This window comes from Oncorhynchus masou, chromosome 29, assembly GCF_036934945.1.
Source record: "Oncorhynchus masou masou isolate Uvic2021 chromosome 29, UVic_Omas_1.1, whole genome shotgun sequence".
NCBI lineage: Eukaryota > Metazoa > Chordata > Actinopteri > Salmoniformes > Salmonidae > Oncorhynchus > Oncorhynchus masou.
Window position 1 is genome coordinate 27743063 of NC_088240.1, and position 24772 is coordinate 27767834.

The window sequence follows — 24772 nt, forward strand, 5'->3', positions numbered from 1 at the left end:
GTTGACACTAGGTCATGGTGATTGCTATAGGGTTGACACTAAGTTATGGTGATTACTATAGGAATGACACTAAGTCATGGTGATTACTGTAGGGTTGACACTAAGTCATTACGATTGCTATAGGGTTGACAACAACATTTACTATGGTGATTGCTATAGGGTTGACACTAAGTCATGGTGATTGCTATAGGGTTGACACTAAGTCATGGTGATTGCTATAGAGTTGACACTTAAGTCATGGTGATTTCTATATGGTTGGCAACAACATTTACTATGTTGATTGCTATAGGGTTGACACTAAGTCATGGTGATTGCTATATGGTTGACACTAAGTCATGGTGATTGCTATAGGGTTGACACTAAGTCATGGTGATTGCTATAGGGTTGACACTAAGTCATGGTGATTGCTATAGGGTTGACAACAACATTTACTATGGTGATTGCTATAGGGTTGACACTAAGTCATGGTGATTGCTATAGGGTTGACACTAAGTCATGGTGATTGCTATAGGTTAGACACTAAGTCATGGTGATTACTATAGGGTTGACACTAAGTCATGGTGATTGCTATAGGGTAGACACTAAGTCATGGGGATTGCTATAGGGTTGACACAAAGTCATGGGGATTGCTATAGGGTCGACGCTAAGTCATGGGGATTGCTATAGGGTTGACACTAAGTCTTGGGGATTGCTATATGGTTGACACTAAGTCATGGGGATTGCTATAGGGTTGACACTAAGTCATGGGGATTGCTATAGGGTTGACACAAAGTCATGGTGATTACTATAGGGTTGACACTAAGTCATGGTGATTACTATAGGGTTGAAACTAAGTCATGGTGATTACTAAAGTTTTGACACTAAGTCAAGAAGATTGCTATAGGGTTGACAACAACATTTACTATGGTGATTGCTATAGGGTTGACACTAGGTCATGGTGATTGCTATAGGGTTGACACTAAGTCATGATGATTGCTATAGGGTTGACATTAAGTCATGGTGATTGCTATAGGAATGATACTAAGTCATGGGGATTGCTATAGGGATGACATTAAGTCATGGTGATTGCTATAGGGATGACACTAAGTCATGGGGATTGCTATAGGGTTGATACTAAGTCATGGGGATTGCTATAGGGATGACATTAAGTCATTGTGATTGCTATAGGGTTGACACTAAGTCATGGGGATTGCTATAGAGTTGACACTAAGTCATGGGGATTGCTATAGGGTTGACACTAAGTCATGAAGATTGCTATAGGGTTGACAACAACATTTACTATGGTGATTGCTATAGGGTTGACACTAGGTCATGGAGATTGCTATAGGGTTGACACTAAGTCATGATGATTGCTATAGGGTTGACATTAAGTCATGATGATTGCTATAGGGATGACACTAAGTCATGGGGATTGCTATAGGGTTGACATTAAGTCATGGTGATTGCTATAGGGATGACACTAAGTCATGGGGATTGCTATAGTTTGACACTAAGTCATGGGGATTGCTATAGGGATGACATTAAGTCATGGTGATTGCTATAGGGTTGACACTAAGTCATGGGGATTGCTATAGGGTTGACACTAAGTCATGGGGATTGCTGTAGGGTTGACACTAAGTCATGGGGATTGCTATAGGGTTGACACTAAGTCATGGGGCTTGCTATAGGGTTGACACTAAGTCATGGTAATTGCTATAGGGTTGACACTAAGTCATGGTGATTACTATAGGGTTGACACTAAGTCATGGTGATTACTAAAGGGTTGACACTAAGTCATGAAGATTGCTATAGGGTTGACAACAACATTTACTATGGTGATTGCTATAGGGTTGACACTAGGTCATGGTGATTGCTATAGGGTTGACACTAAGTCACGATGATTGCTATAGGGTTGACATTAAGTCATGGTGATTGCTATAGGGATGACACTAAGTCATGGGGATTGCTATAGGGTTGACATTAAGTCATGGTGATTGCTATAGGGATGACACTAAGTCATGGGGATTGCTATAGGGTTGACACTAAGTCATGGGGATTGCTATAGGGATGACATTAAGTCATGGTGATTGCTAAAGGGTTGACACTAAGTCATGGGGATGGCTATAGGGTTGACACTAAGTCATGGGGATTGCTATAGGGTTGACACTAAGTCATGGGGATTGCTATAGGGTTGACACTAAGTCATGGGGATTGCTATAGTGTTGACACTAAGTCATGGGGATTGCTATAGGATTGACACTAAGTCATGGGGATTGCTATAGGGTTGACGCAAAGTCATGGGGATTGCTATAGGCTTGACACTACGTCATGGGGATTGCTTTAGGGATGACACTAAGTCATGGGGATTGCTATAGTGTTGACACTAAGTCATGGGGATTGCTATAGGATTGACACTAAGTCATGGTGATTACTATAGGGTTGACACTAAGTCATGGTGATTGCTATAGGGTAGACACTAAGTCATGGGGATTGCTATAGGGTTGACATTAAGTCATGGTGATTGCTATAGGAATGATACTAAGTCATGGGGATTGCTATAGGGATGACATTAAGTCATGGTGATTGCTATAGGGATGACACTAAGTCATGGGGATTGCTATAGAGTTGATACTAAGTCATGGGGATTGCTATAGGGATGACATTAAGTCATTGTGATTGCTATAGGGTTGACACTAAGTCATGGGGATTGCTATAGAGTTGACACTAAGTCATGGGGATTGCTATAGGGTTGACACTAAGTCATGAAGATTGCTATAGGGTTGACAACAACATTTACTATGGTGATTGCTATAGGGTTGACACTAGGTCATGGTGATTGCTATAGGGTTGACACTAAGTCATGATGATTGCTATAGGGTTGACATTAAGTCATGGTGATTGCTATAGGAATGATACTAAGTCATGGGGATTGCTATAGGGATGACATTAAGTCATGGTGATTGCTATAGGGATGACACTAAGTCATGGGGATTGCTATAGGGTTGATACTAAGTCATGGGGATTGCTATAGGGATGACATTAAGTCATGGTGATTGCTATAGGGTTGACACTAAGTCATGGGGATTGCTATAGGGTTGACACTAAGTCATGGGGATTGCTGTAGGGTTGACACTAAGTCATGGGGCTTGCTATAGGGTTGACACTAAGTCATGGTAATTGCTATAGGGTTGACACTAAGTCATGGTGATTACTATAGGGTTGACACTAAGTCATGGTGATTACTAAAGGGTTGACACTAAGTCATGAAGATTGCTATAGGGTTGACAACAACATTTACTATGGTGATTGCTATAGGGTTGACACTAGGTCATGGTGATTGCTATAGGGTTGACACTAAGTCATGATGATTGCTATAGGGTTGACATTAAGTCATGGTGATTGCTATAGGGATGACACTAAGTCATGGGGATTGCTATAGGGTTGACATTAAGTCATGGTGATTGCTATAGGGATGACACTAAGTCATGGGGATTGCTATAGGGTTGACACTAAGTCATGGGGATTGCTATAGGGATGACATTAAGTCATGGTGATTGCTAAAGGGTTGACACTAAGTCATGGGGATGGCTATAGGGTTGACACTAAGTCATGGGGATTGCTATAGGGTTGACACTAAGTGATGGGGATTGCTATAGGGTTGACACTAAGTCATGGGGATTGCTATAGTGTTGACACTAAGTCATGGGGATTGCTATAGGATTGACACTAAGTCATGGGGATTGCTATAGGGTTGACGCAAAGTCATGGGGATTGCTATAGGCTTGACACTACGTCATGGGGATTGCTTTAGGGATGACACTAAGTCATGGGGATTGCTATAGTGTTGACACTAAGTCATGGGGATTGCTATAGGATTGACACTAAGTCATGGTGATTACTATAGGGTTGACACTAAGTCATGGTGATTGCTATAGGGTAGACACTAAGTCATGGGGATTGCTATAGGGTTGACACTAAGTCATGGGGATTGCTATAGTGTTGACACTAAGTCATGGGGATTGCTATAGGATTGACACTAAGTCATGGTGATTACTATAGGGTTGACACTAAGTCATGGTGATTGCTATAGGGTAGACACTAAGTCATGGGGATTGCTATAGGGTTGACACAAAGTCATGGGGATTGCTATAGGGTCGACGCTAAGTCATGGGGATTGCTATAGGGTTGACACTAAGTCTTGGGGATTGCTATATGGTTGACACTAAGTCATGGGGATTGCTATAGGGTTGACACTAAGTCATGGGGATTGCTATAGGGTTGACACAAAGTCATGGTGATTACTATAGGGTTGACACTAAGTCATGGTGATTACTATAGGGTTGAAACTAAGTCATGGTGATTACTAAAGTTTTGACACTAAGTCAAGAAGATTGCTATAGGGTTGACAACAACATTTACTATGGTGATTGCTATAGGGTTGACACTAGGTCATGGTGATTGCTATAGGGTTGACACTAAGTCATGATGATTGCTATAGGGTTGACATTAAGTCATGGTGATTGCTATAGGGATGACACTAAGTCATGGGGATTGCTATAGGGATGACATTAAGTCATGGTGATTGCTATAGGGATGACACTAAGTCATGGGGATTGCTATAGGGTTGATACTAAGTCATGGGGATTGCTATAGGGATGACATTAAGTCATTGTGATTGCTATAGGGTTGACACTAAGTCATGGGGATTGCTATAGAGTTGACACTAAGTCATGGGGATTGCTATAGGGTTGACACTAAGTCATGAAGATTGCTATAGGGTTGACAACAACATTTACTATGGTGATTGCTATAGGGTTGACACTAGGTCATGGAGATTGCTATAGGGTTGACACTAAGTCATGATGATTGCTATAGGGTTGACATTAAGTCATGATGATTGCTATAGGGATGACACTAAGTCATGGGGATTGCTATAGGGTTGACATTAAGTCATGGTGATTGCTATAGGGATGACACTAAGTCATGGGGATTGCTATAGTTTGACACTAAGTCATGGGGATTGCTATAGGGATGACATTAAGTCATGGTGATTGCTATAGGGTTGACACTAAGTCATGGGGATTGCTATAGGGTTGACACTAAGTCATGGGGATTGCGGTAGGGTTGACACTAAGTCATGGGGATTGCTATAGGGTTGACACTAAGTCATGGGGCTTGCTATAGGGTTGACACTAAGTCATGGTAATTGCTATAGGGTTGACACTAAGTCATGGTGATTACTATAGGGTTGACACTAAGTCATGGTGATTACTAAAGGGTTGACACTAAGTCATGAAGATTGCTATAGGGTTGACAACAAAATTTACTATGGTGATTGCTATAGGGTTGACACTAGGTCATGGTGATTGCTATAGGGTTGACACTAAGTCATGATGATTGCTATAGGGTTGACATTAAGTCATGGTGATTGCTATAGGGATGACACTAAGTCATGGGGATTGCTATAGGGTTGACATTAAGTCATGGTGATTGCTATAGGGATGACACTAAGTCATGGGGATTGCTATAGGGTTGACACTAAGTCATGGGGATTGCTATAGGGATGACATTAAGTCATGGTGATTGCTAAAGGGTTGACACTAAGTCATGGGGATGGCTATAGGGTTGACACTAAGTCATGGGGATTGCTATAGGGTTGACACTAAGTCATGGGGATTGCTATAGTGTTGACACTAAGTCATGGGGATTGCTATAGGATTGACACTAAGTCATGGGGATTGCTATAGGGTTGACGCAAAGTCATGGGGATTGCTATAGGCTTGACACTACGTCATGGGGATTGCTTTAGGGATGACACTAAGTCATGGGGATTGCTATAGGGTTGACACTAAGTCATGGGGATTGCTATAGGGTTGACACTAAGTAATGGGGATTGCTATAGGGTTGACACTAAGTCATGGTGATTGCTATAGGGTTGACACTAAGTCATGGTGATTGCCATAGGGTTAACACTAAGTCATGGTGATTGCTATAGGGTTGACACTAAGTCATGGTGATTGCTATAGGGTTGACACTAAGTCATGGTGATTGCTATAGGGTTGACAACAACATTTACTATGGTGATTGCTATAGGGTTGACACTAAGTCATGGTGATTGCTATAGGGTTGACACTAAGTCATGGTGATTGCTATAGGGTTGACACTAAGTCATGGTGATTGCTATAGTGTTGACACTAAGTAATGGTGATAGCTATAGGGTTGACACTAAGTCATGTTGATTGCTATAGGGTTGACACTAAGTCATGGTGATTGCTATAGGGTTGACAACAACATTTACTATGGTGATTGCTATAGGGTTGACACTAAGTCATGGTGATTGCTATAGGGTTTACACTAAGTCATGGTGATTGCTATAGGGTTGACACTAAGTCATGGTGATTGCTATAGGGTTGACACTAAGTCATGGTGATTGCTATAGGGTTGACAACAACATTTACTATGGTGATTGCTATAGGGTTGACACTAAGTCATGGTGATTGCAATAGGGTTGACACTAAGTCATGGTGATTGCTATAGGTTTGACACTAAGTCATGGTGATTACTATAGGGTTGACACTAAGTCATGGTGATTGCTATAGGGTTGACACTAAGTCATGGGGATTGCTATAGGGTTGACACTAAGTCATGGTGATTGCTATAGGGTTGACGCTAAGTCATGGGGATTACTATAGGTTTGACACTAAGTCATGACGATTGCTATAGGGTTGACAACAACATTTACTATGGTGATTGCTATAGGGTTGACACTAGGTCACGGTGATTGCTATAGGGTTGACACTAAGTCATGGTGATTGCTATAGGGTTGACATTAAGTCATGGTGATTGCTATAGGGATGACACTAAGTCATGGGGATTGATATAGGCTTGACGCTAAGTCATGGGGATTGCTATAGGGTTGACACTAAGTCATGGGGATTGCTATAGGGTTGACACTAAGTCATGATGATTGCAATAGGGTTGACACTAAGTCATGGTGATTGCTATAGGGTTGACATTAAGTCACAGTGATTGCTATAGGGATGACACTAAGTCATGGGGATTGCTATAGGGATGACACTAAGTCATGGGGATTGCTATAGGGTTGACGCTATGTCATGGTGATTGCTATATGGTTGACACTAAGTCATGGGGATTGCTATAGGGTTGACACTAAGTCATGGTGATTGCTATAGGGTTGACACTAAGTCATGGTGATTACTATAGGGTTGACACTAAGTCATGGTGATTACTATAGGGTTGACACTAAGTCATGACGATTGCTATAGGGTTGACAACAACATTTACTATGGTGATTGCTATAGGGTTGACACTAGGTCATGGTGATTGCTATAGGGTTGACACTAAGTCATGGTGATTGCTATAGGGTTGACATTAAGTCATGGTGATTGCTATAGGGATGACACTAAGTCATGGGGATTGATATAGGGTTGACGCTAAGTCATGGGGATTGCTATAGGGTTGACACTAAGTCATGGGGATTGCTATAGGGATGACATTAAGTCATGGTAATTGCTATAGGGTTGACACTAAGTCATGGGGATTGCTTTAAGGTTGACACTAAGTCATGGGGATTGCTATAGGGTTGACACTAAGTCATGAGGATCGCTATAGGGTTGACGCTAAGTCATGGGGATTGCTATAGTGTTGACACTAAGTCATGGGAATTGCTATAGGGTTGACACTAAGTCACGGGGATTGCTATAGGGTTGACACTAAGTCATGGGGATTGCTATAGGGTTGACACTAAGTCATGGTGATTACTAAAGGGTTGACACTAAGTCATGAAGATTGCTCTAGGGTTGACAACAACATTTACTATGGTGATTGCTATAGGGTTGACACTAGGTCATGGTGATTGCTATAGGGTTGACATTAAGTCATGGTGATTGCTATAGGGATGACACTAAGTCATGGGGATTGCTATAGGGTTGACATTACGTCATGGTGATTGCTATAGGGATGACACTAATTCATGGGGATTGCTATAGGGTTGACACTAAGTCATGGGGATTGCTATAGGGATGACATTAAGTCATGGTGAATGCTATAGGGTTGACACTAAGTCATGGGGATTGCTATAGGGTTGACACTAAGTCATGGTGATTGCTATAGGGTTGACACTAAGTCATGGTGATTGCTATAGGGTTGACAACAACATTTACTATGGTGATTGCTATAGGGTTGACACTAAGTCATGGTGATTGCTATAGGGTTGACACTATGTCATGGTGATTACTATAGGGTTGACACTAAGTCATGGTGATTGCTATAGGGATGACATTAAGTCATGGTAATTGCTATAGGGATGACACTAAGTCATGGGGATTGATATAGGGTTGACGCTAAGTCATGGGGATTGCTATAGGGTTGACACTAAGTCATGGGGATTGCTATAGGGATGACATTAAGTCATGGTAATTGCTATAGGGTTGACACTAAGTCATGGGGATTGCTTTAGGGTTGACACTAAGTCATGGGGATTGCTATAGGGTTGACACTAAGTCATGGGGATTGCTATAGGGTTGACGCTAAGTCATGGGGATTGCTATAGTGTTGACACTAAGTCATGGGGATTGCTATAGGGTTGACACTAAGTCACGGGGATTGCTATAGGGTTGACACTAAGTCATGGGGATTGCTATAGGGTTGACACTAAGTCATGGGGATTGCTATAGGGTTGACGCTAAGTCATGGGGATTGCTATAGGGTTGACACTAAGTCATGGGGATTGCTATAGGGTTGACACTAAGTCATGGGGATTGCTATAGGGTTGACGCTAAGTCATGGGGATTGCTATAGGGTTGACACTAAGTTATGGGGATTGCTATAGGGTTGACAATAAGTCATGGGGATTGCTATAGGGTTGACGCTAAGTCATTGGGATTGCTATAGGGTTGACACTAAGTCATGGTGATTGCTATAGGGTTGACACTACGTCATGGGGATTGCAATAGGGTTGACGCTGAGTCATTGGGATTGCTATAGGGTTGACACTAAGTCATGGGGATTGCTATAGGGTTGACACTAAGTCATGGGGATTGCTATAGGGTTGACACTAAGTCATGGGGATTGCTATAGGGTTGACGCTGAGTCATGGGGATTGCTATAGGGTTGACACTAAGTCATGGGGATTGCTATAGGGTTGACACTAAGTCATGGGGATTGCTATAGGGTTGACACTAAGTCATGGGGATTGCTATAGGGTTGACACTAAGTCATGGGGATTGCTATAGGGTTGACACTAAGTCATGGGGATTGCTGTAGAGTTTACACTAAATCATGGGGATTGCTATAGGGTTGACACTAAATCATGGGGATTACTATAGGAATGATACTAAGTAGTGGTGACTGTTATAGGGTTGACACTAAGTCATGGGGATTGCTATAGGGTTGACACTAAGTCATGGTGATTGCTATAGGGTTGACACTAAGTCATGGTGATTGCTATAGGGTTGACAACAACATTTACTATGGTGATTGCTATAGGGTTGACACTAAGTCATGGTGATTGCTATAGGGTTGACACTATGTCATGGTGATTACTATAGGGTTGACACTAAGTCATGGTGATTGCTATAGGGATGACATTAAGTCATGGTAATTGCTATAGGGATGACACTAAGTCATGGGGATTGATATAGGGTTGACGCTAAGTCATGGGGATTGCTATAGGGTTGACACTAAGTCATGGGGATTGCTATAGGGATGACATTAAGTCATGGTAATTGCTATAGGGTTGACACTAAGTCATGGGGATTGCTTTAGGGTTGACACTAAGTCATGGGGATTGCTATAGGGTTGACACTAAGTCATGGGGATTGCTATAGGGTTGACGCTAAGTCATGGGGATTGCTATAGTGTTGACACTAAGTCATGGGGATTGCTATAGGGTTGACACTAAGTCACGGGGATTGCTATAGGGTTGACACTAAGTCATGGGGATTGCTATAGGGTTGACACTAAGTCATGGGGATTGCTATAGGGTTGACGCTAAGTCATGGGGATTGCTATAGGGTTGACACTAAGTCATGGGGATTGCTATAGGGTTGACACTAAGTCATGGGGATTGCTATAGGGTTGACGCTAAGTCATGGGGATTGCTATAGGGTTGACACTAAGTTATGGGGATTGCTATAGGGTTGACAATAAGTCATGGGGATTGCTATAGGGTTGACGCTAAGTCATTGGGATTGCTATAGGGTTGACACTAAGTCATGGTGATTGCTATAGGGTTGACACTACGTCATGGGGATTGCTATAGGGTTGACGCTGAGTCATTGGGATTGCTATAGGGTTGACACTAAGTCATGGGGATTGCTATAGGGTTGACACTAAGTCATGGGGATTGCTATAGGGTTGACACTAAGTCATGGGGATTGCTATAGGGTTGACGCTGAGTCATGGGGATTGCTATAGGGTTGACACTAAGTCATGGGGATTGCTATAGGGTTGACACTAAGTCATGGGGATTGCTATAGGGTTGACACTAAGTCATGGGGATTGCTATAGGGTTGACACTAAGTCATGGGGATTGCTATAGGGTTGACACTAAGTCATGGGGATTGCTGTAGAGTTTACACTAAATCATGGGGATTGCTATAGGGTTGACACTAAATCATGGGGATTACTATAGGAATGATACTAAGTAGTGGTGACTGTTATAGGGTTGACACTAAGTCATGGGGATTGCTATAGGGTTGACACTAAGTCATCGGGATTGCTATAGGGTTGACACTAGATCATGGGGATTACTATAAGGGTTGACACTAAGTAATGATGACTGTTATAGTGTTGACACTAAGTCACACTAGCCACTCCACTGAGATGATATGATTGACAACTTCCATATATCTTCCAACACAGGCCAAATAGAATTCTGGAGTCCTGCTATTGTCAGCAATGACATGGCAATCTCTGTAACAACATGGCAGTATTTTCTTAAGCAATATTTCCCCTTTTATCTCTTAGCCTTGTGTGAACTGAAAGAGCTCCTCTTTTACTAACAGCATGACATTGAATTTATCCTCCAGAGCTGTATCCTGGCAACACAGAGCTAGCAGATCTAGGGGTATTGTAGGTGGGGTATACACATGAAGAGCTCGCCACTCTCTGTCGAAGCTGGCTGAACTTGAGATGGTTGCTGCGACAACAGCATTTTATAGAACCTAGATAAATAAAATATAAAGAAACTCCCGAAGCATGACGGGTCATGTTACCAAGGAGGAGAAACTACAGTAGGTATCCAAGCTAAGTGAAAAGTGCTATCATAAGCTAATCTGAGTAAGGATACATGTCCCATGCCTGGCTGTGTATTGAACACCTAATAGTTTACATTACTCAAGGGTCAGAGATCAAGAAGATCAAGAAGAGCCACCCATAAGGTATTTTGCTAGTGGAACTGTAGAGTTATTTTGCTGAAGTGAATGAAAAAATAATTTTAAATGCTTTACCATATTAATAGCTTGATTCTAAACACAGGTGTATAGGCAAACATGTTTTGTAGTTTTGTACACACTGACACAACTGAATCATTTCAGTGTTGTGTTAAAACAGTGGTGTCATGGCGTAGTGGTGTGAGGCAACCTCTGGGTCGGGATGACACAAGCTGTATCTGTGAGAGTCTCTCTCCCTCTGACACAGATCTAGGACCAGGCTACTAATACTGGGGGATGCTGCGGGAAACAACTTCCCTTTTCTGGTTCAGCCACCTCATGGTGACATGTCTGAAGACAATGAGAAGAATGGCACCATGTCTCAGCTCTTCCTATTTCTGTTCATTTAAGGGAAGGGAACTACGCAAGACCCTTCAGATAAGACATACATTTCTGATGACCCTTTGATAAAAGAAAATAAACTGTTTCTTGACGTGTGTGTGTTTTGTGTGTGTGTGTGTGTGTGTGTGTGTGTTTTGTGTGTGTGTGTGTGTGTGTGTGTGTGTGTGTGTGTGTGTGTGTGTGTGTGTGTGTGTGTGCATGCGTGTGTGTGTGCATGCGTGTGTGTATCTACTCACCAGTCGGTGAATAAGGACCCTGGGGCTGCTCTGCATTGGGTGTGTTTGCCGACAGGTCCACCAACATTCTAGAGTTCTCTGTCTTCCTGGGAGAGCAGTCTCCATTACCTGGGTGACAGACAACAAGAGAGCTGGGAACATCGCATTGCGCAGCATTGCACTGCACTGAACAGCATACAGATACAGTACATACTGTACATACAAACTCCATCTCTCCAAATGTCATGGCATCCTCACATAAATGCTTTGAGAGGTGTCAATTGTAGCAATCCCACCATCTAAAAAAAAGTGTCAAATTGTCTGATGATACCCGGAGATACTTAGCCAGGGGATAATTTAATGCTGTATTTCACACGTCTAATTCATAACAGGAAATCATTCTGAACCACTTTCAGTAGCAAACAGATTTTCCGTGGATGATCTGCCAACCAGACCCAGTACTTGCTTAGCTTCTAGGTGCTAGCCAGTACAGTACCAGAGTGCAAGGTGGTATGGCTGCTGTCTGCTGGCTACTTTTTCTGTCAGCCTCGTGTCCTCTCCATACAGATCAGATCAGATTGCGGCCTGTCAGCACCCTCCCTGACACAGGCAGTGCTATGGGATAGCTATAGCTGTGTGTCCTGTCCTGTCCACTCAGAAGGAGAGCTGTACAATCCCTTATCCCGTTACAGCCTGGCCCCAGCACAGCCTCTCAGACAATACAGCGGCAGCAACACCACAGCACCCCCACTGACCCAGGTGTCAAATCCCACAGGAGCCAGACCACAGCATAGACAACACTGTACCAGCTAGCACCTGGGAGTATTTTGTCACTATAGGTTTACAGGAAAGTACCTGAAAATAACAGTCTAAGAGTACATTTTCACCAAAGCTTCTCTCATGGAAGCTAAAATAAAATGCTTGTATTTTATGTGTTGTGATTGGCTGCTGCTGAGTGAGACACACTGGGAGTTGTGGTCCATGGCCATGATGACACAATCCCTGGGTCTGGTCTCCGATTGCACGCCACGCTGGGGTTGGATGAAATCTCAGGTGACTGACGGGTGGCTATCCAATGGCAGTGGTGTCTGTTATAGAGATAGGGGTGGCCCAGATTTGTTATGAAGGATTTTCCATTACTGTGCTAAGTGTTGATGCCTTGACGGCTGCCTAGCAGCTCTGTAGGGCCTCTTAGGTCAGGTAAAGGCTCAGTGTGTCTCAAAGGTGGTGTGTACTCGTAGCGCCTGAATGTTGATGTTCATATGTTTTATGTACTTGTAATTATTACTGAAACCCTGAAAGGCATTTCACTGAAACTGGTTTCAAAGACAAACTGTGGTAGGCCTTCATATACAGTATACACGCTTGCTAACCCTAGTAAACTCTTTTACACCTTCTCCTCCCTCCTTAATCCTCCCCCTCCCTCCTTCCTCTCTGTGGACAACTTTGTCAACCACTTTAAAAAGAAGATTGACGACATCACTCAGCTTATTGAGTCCACTGGTCGCACTCACACAGTACTACCCTACGCTTTGACCTCTTTCTTCCCTCTCTCTACAGATGAAATCCTGCTACTAGTGAGGTCAGGCCACCCAACAACCTGCCTGCTTGACCCTATTCCCTCCTCCCTTATCCAGACAATCTCTGGAAACCTTCTCCCATTCCTCACTTCCCTCATCAACACATCCTTGACCACTGTCGCACCCCTCCTCAAGAAACCAACATTTGATCCCTCTATCGTCAAAAACTACAGACTGGAAATACTTCTTTATTTTCTTTCCAAAACACTTGAGCGTGCTGTCTCTGACCAACTCTCTCCCTATCGCTCTCAGAACGATCTTCTTAACCCTAACCAGTCAGTCTTCAAGACAGATCACTCAACCAAAACTGATCTTCTCTGTCACGGAGGCTCTCAACACAGCCAAAGCTGAATCTCTCTCCTCTGTTCTCATTTTCCTAGATCTATCTGCTGCCTTTGAAACCGTGAACCATCAGATCCTTGGCAGTCTACTCCTACCAGGTGATAGGAGTCTACTCCTACCAGGTGATGTGGAGAGGATCTGTATCTCTCACTACTCACTACTCTCACTACTGGTGTCCCCCAGGACTCGCTTCCAAGCTCTCTCCTCTTCTCTCTATAAACCAAGTCACTCGGCTCCGTCATATCCTCAAATGTTCTCTCCTGTCATTGCTATGCGGATGGCACACTTCTTTTCTCCTTCCCCTTCTGACATCCAGGTGGTGATAAGCATCTCTGCACCACCTCAATCACAATCTCAACAAGACGGAGCTGATCTTACTCCCGGGGAAGGCCTGCCCGCTCCAAGACCTCGCCATCGTGGTTGACAACTCTATGCTGTCCCTCTTTCAGAGTGCAAAAAAACTTGGCATGACCCTGAACTACACCCTGTCGTTCTCTGCAAACATCAAAAAAGCTCACGTTCACTACAATACCATGGTACTTGCCTATAGAGCAGCAAGATGAACTGCCACTCCATACCTTCAGACTCTGGTCAAGGGAGGGCAACTCCAACAGTCCAGTCCAAACTTTTCTCTGTCTTGGGAACCCAGGGACATCAGATACCCTGCCCCTCTTCTGAAAACTTCTGAAACCCTACATCTTCAAAGAGTATCTTAAATAATCCCACAGCACCCCCCATCGCAACCCTTCCTCACACCTCCCCCACCAAAAATACTTAAATAAATAATAATAATAAATAAAGTATTTAGTGAATTAACACTCACACTTAGATCTGAATTATTATTTTTTTTTTGTACTTTTACCCCTTTTTCTCCCCAATTTTGTGATGTCCAATTGGTAGTTACAGTCTTGTCCCATCGCTGCAACTCCCCTACGGACTCGGGAGAGATGAAGGTCGAGAGCCATGCGTCAGCCAAACCACGACCCTGGCAAGCCGCACTGCTTCTTGACACACTGCTGCCTTAACCCTGGAGCCAGCTGCACCCAATGTGTCGGAGGAAACATTGTCCAACTGGCGACCAAAGTCGGTTAGCAGGCACCCGGCCCGCCACAAGAAGTCACTAGAGTGTGATGGAACAAGGAAATCCCGGCCGGCCAAACCCTCCCCTAACCCGGAGAATGCTGGGCCAATTGTGGCCCGCCTCATGGGTCTCCCGGTCACGATCCCGGTTCTGTAGTGACGCCTCAAGCACAACGATGCAGTTCCTTACACCACTGCGTGACTCGGGAGGCTGATATCTACATTATTGACAAAAAATGTACTTACTATGACTGTGATATGTGGTTGTCCCACCTAGCTGTCTTAAGATGAATGCACTAACTGTAAGTTGCTCTGGATAGGAGCGTCTGCTAAATGACTCAAATGTAAATGTAATGGTTTGATACAGTCATATGTGTTCATTCAAACACACTCACTTGTTTATTATCATGTGTGGCCATTCCTCATACAATAGTTAAATTTGCAGCTCGCTGCCCCCAAAGTGATGCATGCTGGAACCCGTGGGCCAGGTTGAGGAGACAGAGTATGGCCACACAGTCTGCTAAGAGTATGAGAGTATGGCCACACATGCACACACACACAGTCTGCTAAGTCAGAATCAGAGCTTTGATTCACACCACTTGTTAGCTGACTCAATACTGTATTTACCACCACACCATGGCCCAGATGACTTGTATAGACAGTGGAGGCTTCACTGGAAGAAGACAATGTATGTAGCGCATCAGATATGGATTGTTCCATGTGTTGGCGTTGCCAAAAGGAAAATAAAATGTATGAAAATGACAAAGAGAGAACAAGAAATCATGATATAGGCTACCGCGTATATGATTTATCTTATCAGACATGTTAGCTACTGCCGGTTGTCTCATGAAGTGAGATTGAGAACATGTGTTAAACTATCAGCAACAAGTGGTTGGCTGGTTATAACAATGCCATAATTTCTGAGTGGGAGCACTATAATGAGCCTAAGAAATAGGAATGACACAAAGTACGAACGATCAAGGGTTGGAACTGCCAGGATTTCTCCCCCCGGATGACAGATTAACTATGTTGTGGCTTGTTGGAAACACACAGGCTGGAGCAAGGATCTGGTTTTTCCTGTCAAACTCTCAACCTCCGGACCTTCCCTCTAGACTGTGAGAGATCGCATTCACCAACTTGCCTATGAACATGTTAGTGGAGATATGGCAGTATACTGTATATTGTAATTGTTTTTAATAACCTGCCCAGGGACTGCGGTTGAAAATTAGCCGGCTGGCTAAAACCGGCACTTTTACTGAAACGTTGATCAATGTGCACTGTCCCTGTAAAAATAAAAAATAAACTCAAACTCAAACTTCCAACATTAACCAAAATAGATGTGTATCAGCGATGTGAATGAAAGCAGAAGGCACTATATCCTACTTCATCCTACTTTTTTCCTTCACACTATAACGTTCATGTTTTTGACCACTCATCCCAAACCTATTACCAACAAACACAAGAAGGAGTCGTCAAACTCCAGATTGTCAGTATGTTCTATCAGTGGGAATCTGTAAAGGGGAATGTAAAGAGGAGGGAAGTACCACTGTGTACCTGGTACAGAACCACCCTACCGATGATAAGACATCTCTAGGAGAGCGAAGTTGGCAGGATCGTTTTACAGGATCAGAACACATGTGGCTTGTGAAGGAGAAGGAGGGTGGGAGAGGAGAGGGGATACCTCCTTCTCCTAGCAGGACTGTCCGCCCCTGCTCCTACACCTGGTCCATCTGCCCAGTATCCCTGTATGGCTAGGCCTCTCTTCAGGAAACCAGAACAATTAAAAATGTACCATTTCTATGAATACGGATGGATACACTACAAACTTGATTAGAAAGACCAGCTTGTATAAAAGCATAAAATGACAATTGAGAGACACATCCAGCATCTGCAATGTGGAACAGGATCTCGCTAACACAACTTTTCAAAAGTTTTAAGAATTAGAATAGGTCAGGAGGCTTCAGGTTAGAGAGTGATTGAAGAGTTGACTTACTTGCAGAATATCCATCAGTTGCCTCTGTTTCCATAGTTGATGGAGAGCTTTGGGTATCAAAAGAAACAATAAATTAGAAGAGCGCCTGAGCTGAACCACGATGCTTAGTCACTGGACACACAGAGGTGGAATCTACTTTGTTTCCACATCATTTCAATTCAATTAAGTTGAACCAACTTGGAATAGATGTAGATTTGACGTCTGTGCCCAGTGGGCACTCTCTTCCTAACCTCTTCTAAATCCTTATGAAATTAGGCATATTATACTGTTTGGTTGGAGTGATTTTTTTTTTACGCGATCATTGTAGGTTTAGGCAACACTTCATAATACATTTAATTAATAAGCCTTTATGAATGATAATAAATATTTATAAATGCTAAAATAGCCAAATTAGAGGATATTTTGATTTTGAAAAAGGCAATGATTAATTTGAGATATTTCACTAATATATTACAATAAAGGTTGAGTGAAAATACATTAAACTTATTATGACTGATGCAATTATATGATGTATAAAAATTATAAAGTGTTCAAATAAAACTAAAAGCCGAAAAGTTCACACACCCAGTTCATTGTCTTGCAACATAAAACTCTATTGTTCAACTTCCCAAAAAGCTGCTGAAGGGCTGGTGGGTTGTAAAATAGAGCCTTTGAATAGAATGAAGTGGCTCATTGAAAGTTGCACTGTTAGAGAAGTAACACATATATTCAGCTAAAACTATAATATGGGCTATACATGTACATGGAGTGAGAACACACATTGCAGTAGTTTCACGTCCTCTAACAAAGGCCTTAAGCTAAAAATACATGTGTCTGAGAGAACAGTAGTGAGGTGCAAACAAACCCCCACTGGCCAACCTAATGTCTGCTATCAGTACCAACGGAAATGTTGTAGACATGTATTATCTGTTGGTGGTTCAGATGAAATTGTGTAGTATTGATGTTTGATGCACAAGATAATTATGACCCACAAGAGGAGTTTTTCCTCATAGTATGACCCCACAAGAGGAGTTTTTCCTCATAGTATGACCCCACAAGAGGAGTTTTTCCTCATAGTATGACCCCACAAGAGGAGTTTTTCCTCATAGTATGACCCCACAAGAGGAGTTTTTCCTCATAGTATGACCCCACAAGAGGAGTTTTTCCTCATAGTATGACCCCACAAGAGGAGTTTTTCCTCATAGTATGACCCCACAAGAGGAGTTTTTCCTCATAGTATGACCCCACAAGAGGAGTTTTTCCTCATAGTATGACCCACAAGGGGGCCAAGCCCTCATAGTTCAGTAAAAAAACAAAACAGAAACCCAATCTTGAGGACTGACCTAGCAAAACATTTTCTACTAGGAACTAGAATACAGATGTCAACATTTTGGCAAATGTCTTGTAAATGATTTCCACTTCTTTCTACATACAATACAATAAAAATCACACAAGACATATTCATAATCAGTCAATAAATAATTGCATGCACTTAGATTTTCCCTAATAATTGACTCTTCAATCATTTGGATATCTATTAGCCTACAATGCAAACGATTCATACATAAGACTAAGAGCCGTGATATGTTTATATTTTTAATTTATAGTCAGTCATACATGGGTAGACTAGGGTATTCAAATAAATAAATACAAAACAGTTATTTTAGTGATAAGCAACCTAAGTTATTTGATTAATTCAATCAATATAATTTACCTTTATATTTTGGCCAATTGAAATTAGAAGTGCTTCATTTGCAATAAACGGAAAGCCCATAAGAAGTATTTTCACCAGCTTTCCGCGCCTTCGTGGTGGACACCGGTCTCTACAAACCCTCCGCCGTGCACGTGTGTAGGCTAACTGACAGCCGACGATCTCCCTTCAGTTTAAGCAAAACTATATGGCTAGATTTTTTTCTCTCATTTATATGATATGAATCAAGGCATTTGATTGACACAATCGGCCGTCCCCAGATATTGTATGACATGAGCAATCAAATGGGATATACTGTTAATGTATCTATCAATCGCTCCTAAACAGTACGCAGAAGGAGCATCGTCGAAATTGATATATTGCGTCCAGATAAAACAATTCTGAAAAGTTATTATAAACGTATTACAAAGTTACATAACGTTGTCTTGTAAGGATGGTAGCCTAATCATTTTCAGTGCATTATAATGTGTAGGATGCCTGTAACTTGATAAATTGACAAAATGTTTGATTGGACATTACCTTTTGTGTTTCCCCTGTTCAAGTGATTATCAGTGATCTTCGTCAGCGGAAGCTGCACCTCATAAAATTGAAATGCAAATGCTCAGTAGCCTAATATGTTTTTGATAGACAATAACAAACAAAAAAATTAGGTGAAACTCTCCTCCAAAAAAGTGGGATGCCCCCCCAAAAAACTTCAGTTGAGTATAACACTGTCCTGTCCCGCATACAACCTGAATAAAGTTTAGGAACAGAGCAGCGCACTCCTCAATAAGTAGCTTTGGTGGTTACTTCCTCTGTGCTGAACTAAACCGTCAGCTTTTCCACCTCAAACGTGACCCCCGCACACACCTTCCCTGTATCCTACAGTGTTCTATGAAGTACACCTTCATAAGCCTAAATATGGACACGTCAACATTTATAGACTGTGTATCACTGGATGTTGTTTTTACTACAGCAGCAATGAGGTCGAAGACTCAACTTGTTTTTAGACTAAATTAAATAAAGAACGAGGGGATAGAACTGGATCCACCGGTTCCTAAGGAATTAGCCATAGAACAAGGAGTAAGGAGACGCCTATTTTAAACCGAGGGGGGCTAAAGAATCAGAAAAGCATACGTAGTATATTCAAAAGGTATTGGATGAAATCAAGAGTGAGTGAGTAGGCAGTCCCTGAGAGATATGCCAGATAACATGCTGTCTCATACTAACCTGTCAAAATATTCACAGGTGCAGCTAGAAATACATTTCAGTAGAGACAGAACGTCTCATCAACTATAGTGCCCATTCAGTCTAATTCAAAAAGGTTACATAAGATGATAGAGTGTCTCTCTTGGCATTGCTGTTTGGGGAAAAAAAAACATTTCGAATGGTGTCATAGAGACTTCGCAGAACCCCCCCACTCCTGCATCAACAGGTATCGGATCACGGTTCAGTCGCGAGCCGTCTGGCTTTCTTACGTGAGACCCACCTGTCTCGCTGGATGTCGTGGAGACAGCAGCACGCATCGCATTATCTGGATGAATCAATGGTCGGATGTTGAGCGTTTATCCACGGGCATATGTCATTATAGCAGAGTAACCGTAATCCTTGTAGGCTAAATATCATCACTGAGTTGCATTGGTTTTCTTTCTTTCTTTACTTTATAAACGCAGGAGATTGAATAATCCAATCACCTATGCTCGGAAATTAGGACTAGCCTACACATTTCACCCATTGGAATATCTTCCTTGGATCACACTGTAATATATTACAGTAGTGGCGCAGGGAGCAACAGTTAATCCGCCGATACTTCCTCCATATTAGAAAGCAAAACAGACGAGTCGGCGAGTGTCTATTCTGGGAACTTGGTCTAACACAGAGAAACGGATCTCTCTCTCTCTCTGACTGCCTGTCTGTGTTCGGCAATCGATTACAGGACTTCACAGCCTGTTTCTTTGGCATATAACATATTGACATTACATTTAGCTAAAATAATACGAATACATTTAGATTCGGAGTAAATGGTGAAAACAATGATAGAATAGGATACAATAGGATGATGATAATAATAATAATAGGAGGATAATAAAGTGGTACTGCTAATTAATAATTACAGCAGATACAATTCTCATAATAATATGAACTGTATTAGCCTATTAAACTGTTAATAAAAAGTGCATATCAACTAAGCCTTTGGGCTATAAAGTAGGCTGTGACTTAAAATCAATATTTTGATACAACATGAACATATATTAATAACACTTAATTATTGTCATCATTATTATTATCGGTATTATTATTGTAGTTATTTTTATTTTTATAGGGGGGATTCGAGTTATTTTCAGTTTTTTGACAGCACATTTGCCTGCATATTGCCTAAGAGTTCTAAATAATAAAACACATGGACAAAAGCAAAAATACATGATATACAGTGCCTTCAGAGTGTTCAGACCCCTTGACTTTTCCACATTGTGTTACTTTACAGCCTTATTCTAGAATTGACTAAAATCTAAGCCAATTGCTTGGCTGTGTGCTTAGTGTCGTTGTCCTGTTGGAAGGTGAACCTTTACCTCAGTGTGAGGTCCTGAGCTTTCTGGAGCAGGTTTTCATCAAGGATCTCTCTGTACTTTGCTCTGTTCGTCTTTGCCTCGATCCTGACTTCTCTCCCAGTCTCTGCTACCACGTGCTTCACCGTAGGGATGGTGCCAGGTTTTCTCCAGAAGGGAAGTTTGGAATTCAGGCCAAGGAGTTCAAACTTGGTTTCATCAGACAAGAGAATTATGTTTCTCATGGTCTGTCATGTGCCTTTTACTGAGGAGTGGCTTCAGTCTGGCCACTCTTCCATGAAGGCCTGATTGGTGGAATGCTGCAGAGATGGTAGTCCTTCTGGAAGGTTCTCCCATCTCCACAGAGGAACAGGAGAGCTCTGCCAGAGTGACCATCGGGTTCTTGGTCACCTCCCTGACCAATGCCCTTACCCCCCGATTGATCAATTTGGCTGGAAGGCCAGCTCTAGGAAAAGTCTTGGTGGTTCCAAACTTCTTCCATTTAAGAATGATGTAGCCCACTGTGTTCTTGGGGATCTTCAATGCTGCAGAAGTTTTGTTGGTACCCTTCTCCAGATCTGACAATCCTGTCTCGGAGCGCTACGGACAATACCTTCGACCTCATGGCTTGGTTTTTGATCTGACATGTACTGTCAAATGTTGGACTTTATATAGACAGGACTCCAATCAAGTTGTAGAAACAAGGATGATCATTGGAAACAGTAAGGATCGACAATGGAGACCTTAGAAAGCAGGTACAGGGAGAACATTTACATTTACATTTAAGTCATTTAGCAGACGCTCTTATCCAGAGCGACTTACAAATTGGTGAATTCACCTTCTGACATCCAGTGGAACAGCCACTTTACAATAGTGTATCTAAATCATTAAGGGGGTGGGGGTGGTGAGAAGGATTACTTATCTTATCCTAGGTATTCCTTGAAGAGGTGGGGTTTCAGGTGTCTCCGGAAGGTGGATTGACTCCGCTGTCCTGGCGTCGTGAGGGAGTTTGTTCCACCATTGGGGGGCCAGAGCAGCGAACAGTTTTGACTGGGCTGAGCGGGAACTGTACTTCCTCAATGGTAGGGAGGCGAGCAGGCCAGAGGTGGATGAACGCAGTGCCCTTGCTTGGGTGTAGGGCCTGATCAGAGCCTGGAGGTACTGCGGTGCCGTTCCCCTCACAGCTCCGTAGGCAAGCACCATGGTCTTGTAGCGGATGCGAGCTTCAACTGGAAGCCAGTGGAGAGAGCGGAGGAGCGGGGTGACGTGAGAGAACTTGGGAAGGTTGAACACCAGACGGGCTGCGGCGTTCTGGATGAGTTGTAGGGTTTAATGGCACAGGCAGGGAGCCCAGCCAACAGCGAGTTGCAGTAATCCAGACGGGAGATGACAAGTGCCTGGATTAGGACCTGCGCCGCTTCCTGTGTGAGGCAGGGTCGTACTCTGCGGATGTTGTAGAGCATGAACCTACAGGAACGGGCCACCGCCATGATGTTGGTTGAGAACGACAGGGTGTTGTCCAGGATCACGCCAAGGTTCTTAGCGCTCTGGGAGGAGGACACAATGGAGTTGTCAACCGTGATGGCGAGATCATGGAACGGGCAGTCCTTCCCCGGGAGGAAGAGCAGCTCCGTCTTGCCGAGGTTCAGCTTGAGGTGGTGATCCGTCATCCACACTGATATGTCTGCCAGACATGCAGAGATGCGATTCGCCACCTGGTCATCAGAAGGGGGAAAGGAGAAGATTAATTGTGTGTCGTCTGCATAGCAATGATAGGAGAGACCATGTGAGGTTATGACAGAGCCAAGTGACTTGGTGTATAGCGAGAATAGGAGAGGGCCTAGAACAGAGCCCTGGGGGACACCAGTGGTGAGAGCGCGTGGCGAGGAGACAGATTCTCGCCACGCCACCTGGTAGGAGCGACCTGTCAGGTAGGACGCAATCCAAGCGTGGGCCGCGCCGGAGATGCCCAACTCGGAGAGGGTGGAGAGGAGGATCTGATGGTTCACAGTATCGAAGGCAGCCGATAGGTCTAGAAGGATGAGAGCAGAGGAGAGAGAGTTAGCTTTAGCAGTGCGGAGCGCCTCCGTGATACAGAGAAGAGCAGTCTCAGTTGAATGACTAGTCTTGAAACCTGACTGATTTGGATCAAGAAGGTCATTCTGAGAGAGATAGCGGGAGAGCTGGCCAAGGACGGCACGTTCAAGAGTTTTGGAGAGAAAAGAAAGAAGGGATACTGGTCTGTAGTTGTTGACATCGGAGGGATCGAGTGTAGGTTTTTTCAGAAGGGGTGCAACTCTCGCTCTCTTGAAGACGGAAGGGACGTAGCCAGCGGTCAGGGATGAGTTGATGAGCGAGGTGAGGTAAGGGAGAAGGTCCCCGGAAATGGTCTGGAGAAGAGAGGAGGGGATAGGGTCAAGCGGGCAGGTTGTTGGGCGGCCGGCCGTCACAAGAAGCGAGATTTCATCTGGAGAGAGAGGGGAGAAAGAGGTCAGAGCACAGGGTAGGGCAGTGTGAGCAGAACCAGCGGTGTCGTTTGACTTAGCAAACGAGGATCGGATGTCGTCGACCTTCTTTTCAAAATGGTTGACGAAGTCATCTGCAGAGAGGGAGGAGGGGGGAGGGGGAGGAGGATTCAGGAGGGAGGAGAAGGTGGCAAAGAGCTTCCTAGGGTTAGAGGCAGATGCTTGGAATTTAGAGTGGTAGAAAGTGGCTTTAGCAGCAGAGACAGAGGAGGAAAATGTAGAGAGGAGGGAGTGAAAGGATGCCAGGTCCGCAGGGAGGCGAGTTTTCCTCCATTTCCGCTCGGCTGCCCGGAGCTCTGTTCTGTGAGCTCGCAATGAGTCATCGAGACACGGAGCGGGAGGGGAGGACCGAGCCGGCCAGGAGGATAGGGGACATAGAGAGTCAAAGGATGCAGAAAGGGAAGAGAGGAGGGTTGAGGAGGCAGACTCAGGAGAAAGGTTGGAGAAGGTATGAGCAGAGGGAAGAGATGATAGGATGGAAGAGGAGAGAGTAGCGGGGGAGAGAGAGCGAAGGTTGGGACGGCGCGATACCATCCGAGTAGGGGCAGTGTGGGAAGTGTTGGATGAGAGCGAGAGGGAAAAGGATACAAGGTAGTGGTCGGAGACTTGGAGGGGAGTTGCAATGAGGTTAGTGGAAGAACAGCATCTAGTAAAGATGAGGTCGAGCGTATTGCCTGCCTTGTGAGTAGGGGGAAGGTGAGAGGGTGAGGTCAAAAGAGGAGAGGAGTGGAAAGAAGGAGGCAGAGAGGAATGAGTCAAAGGTAGACGTGGGGAGGTTAAAGTCGCCCAGGACTGTGAGAGGTGAGCCGTCCTCAGGAAAGGAGCTTATCAAGGCATCAAGCTCATTGATGAACTCTCCGAGGGAACCTGGAGGGCGATAAATGATAAGGATGTTAAGCTTGAAAGGGCTGGTAACTGTGACAGCATGGAATTCAAAGGAGGCGATAGATAGATGGGTAAGGGGAGAGAGAGAGAATGACCACTTGGGAGAGATGAGGATCCCGGTGCCACCACCCCGCTGACCAGAAGCTCTCGGGGTGTGCGAGAA

At 43.6% G+C, this 24772-nt stretch overlaps 1 protein-coding gene across 2 annotated transcripts in view; it reads right to left on the bottom strand.

Annotated features, from left to right (window-relative positions):
• Window positions 1-20480, bottom strand: part of ikzf2 (IKAROS family zinc finger 2) — a 36965-nt gene extending 16485 nt beyond the window's left edge. The window contains exons 1-4 of one of the 2 annotated variants that reach the window (XM_064944425.1): window positions 20143-20480; window positions 19194-19283; window positions 16985-17031; window positions 12011-12118 (exon numbers count right to left, since the gene is read on the bottom strand). In XM_064944425.1, coding sequence (XP_064800497.1) covers window positions 12011-12118; window positions 16985-17018 — 142 coding nt within the window. In that variant the 5' untranslated portion in view covers window positions 17019-17031; window positions 19194-19283; window positions 20143-20480. The remainder of the gene's footprint in view (window positions 1-12010; window positions 12119-16984; window positions 17032-19193; window positions 19284-20142) is intronic. The other variant, XM_064944426.1, reaches the window with a different exon arrangement.
• Window positions 20481-24772: the final 4292 nt, after the last annotated feature.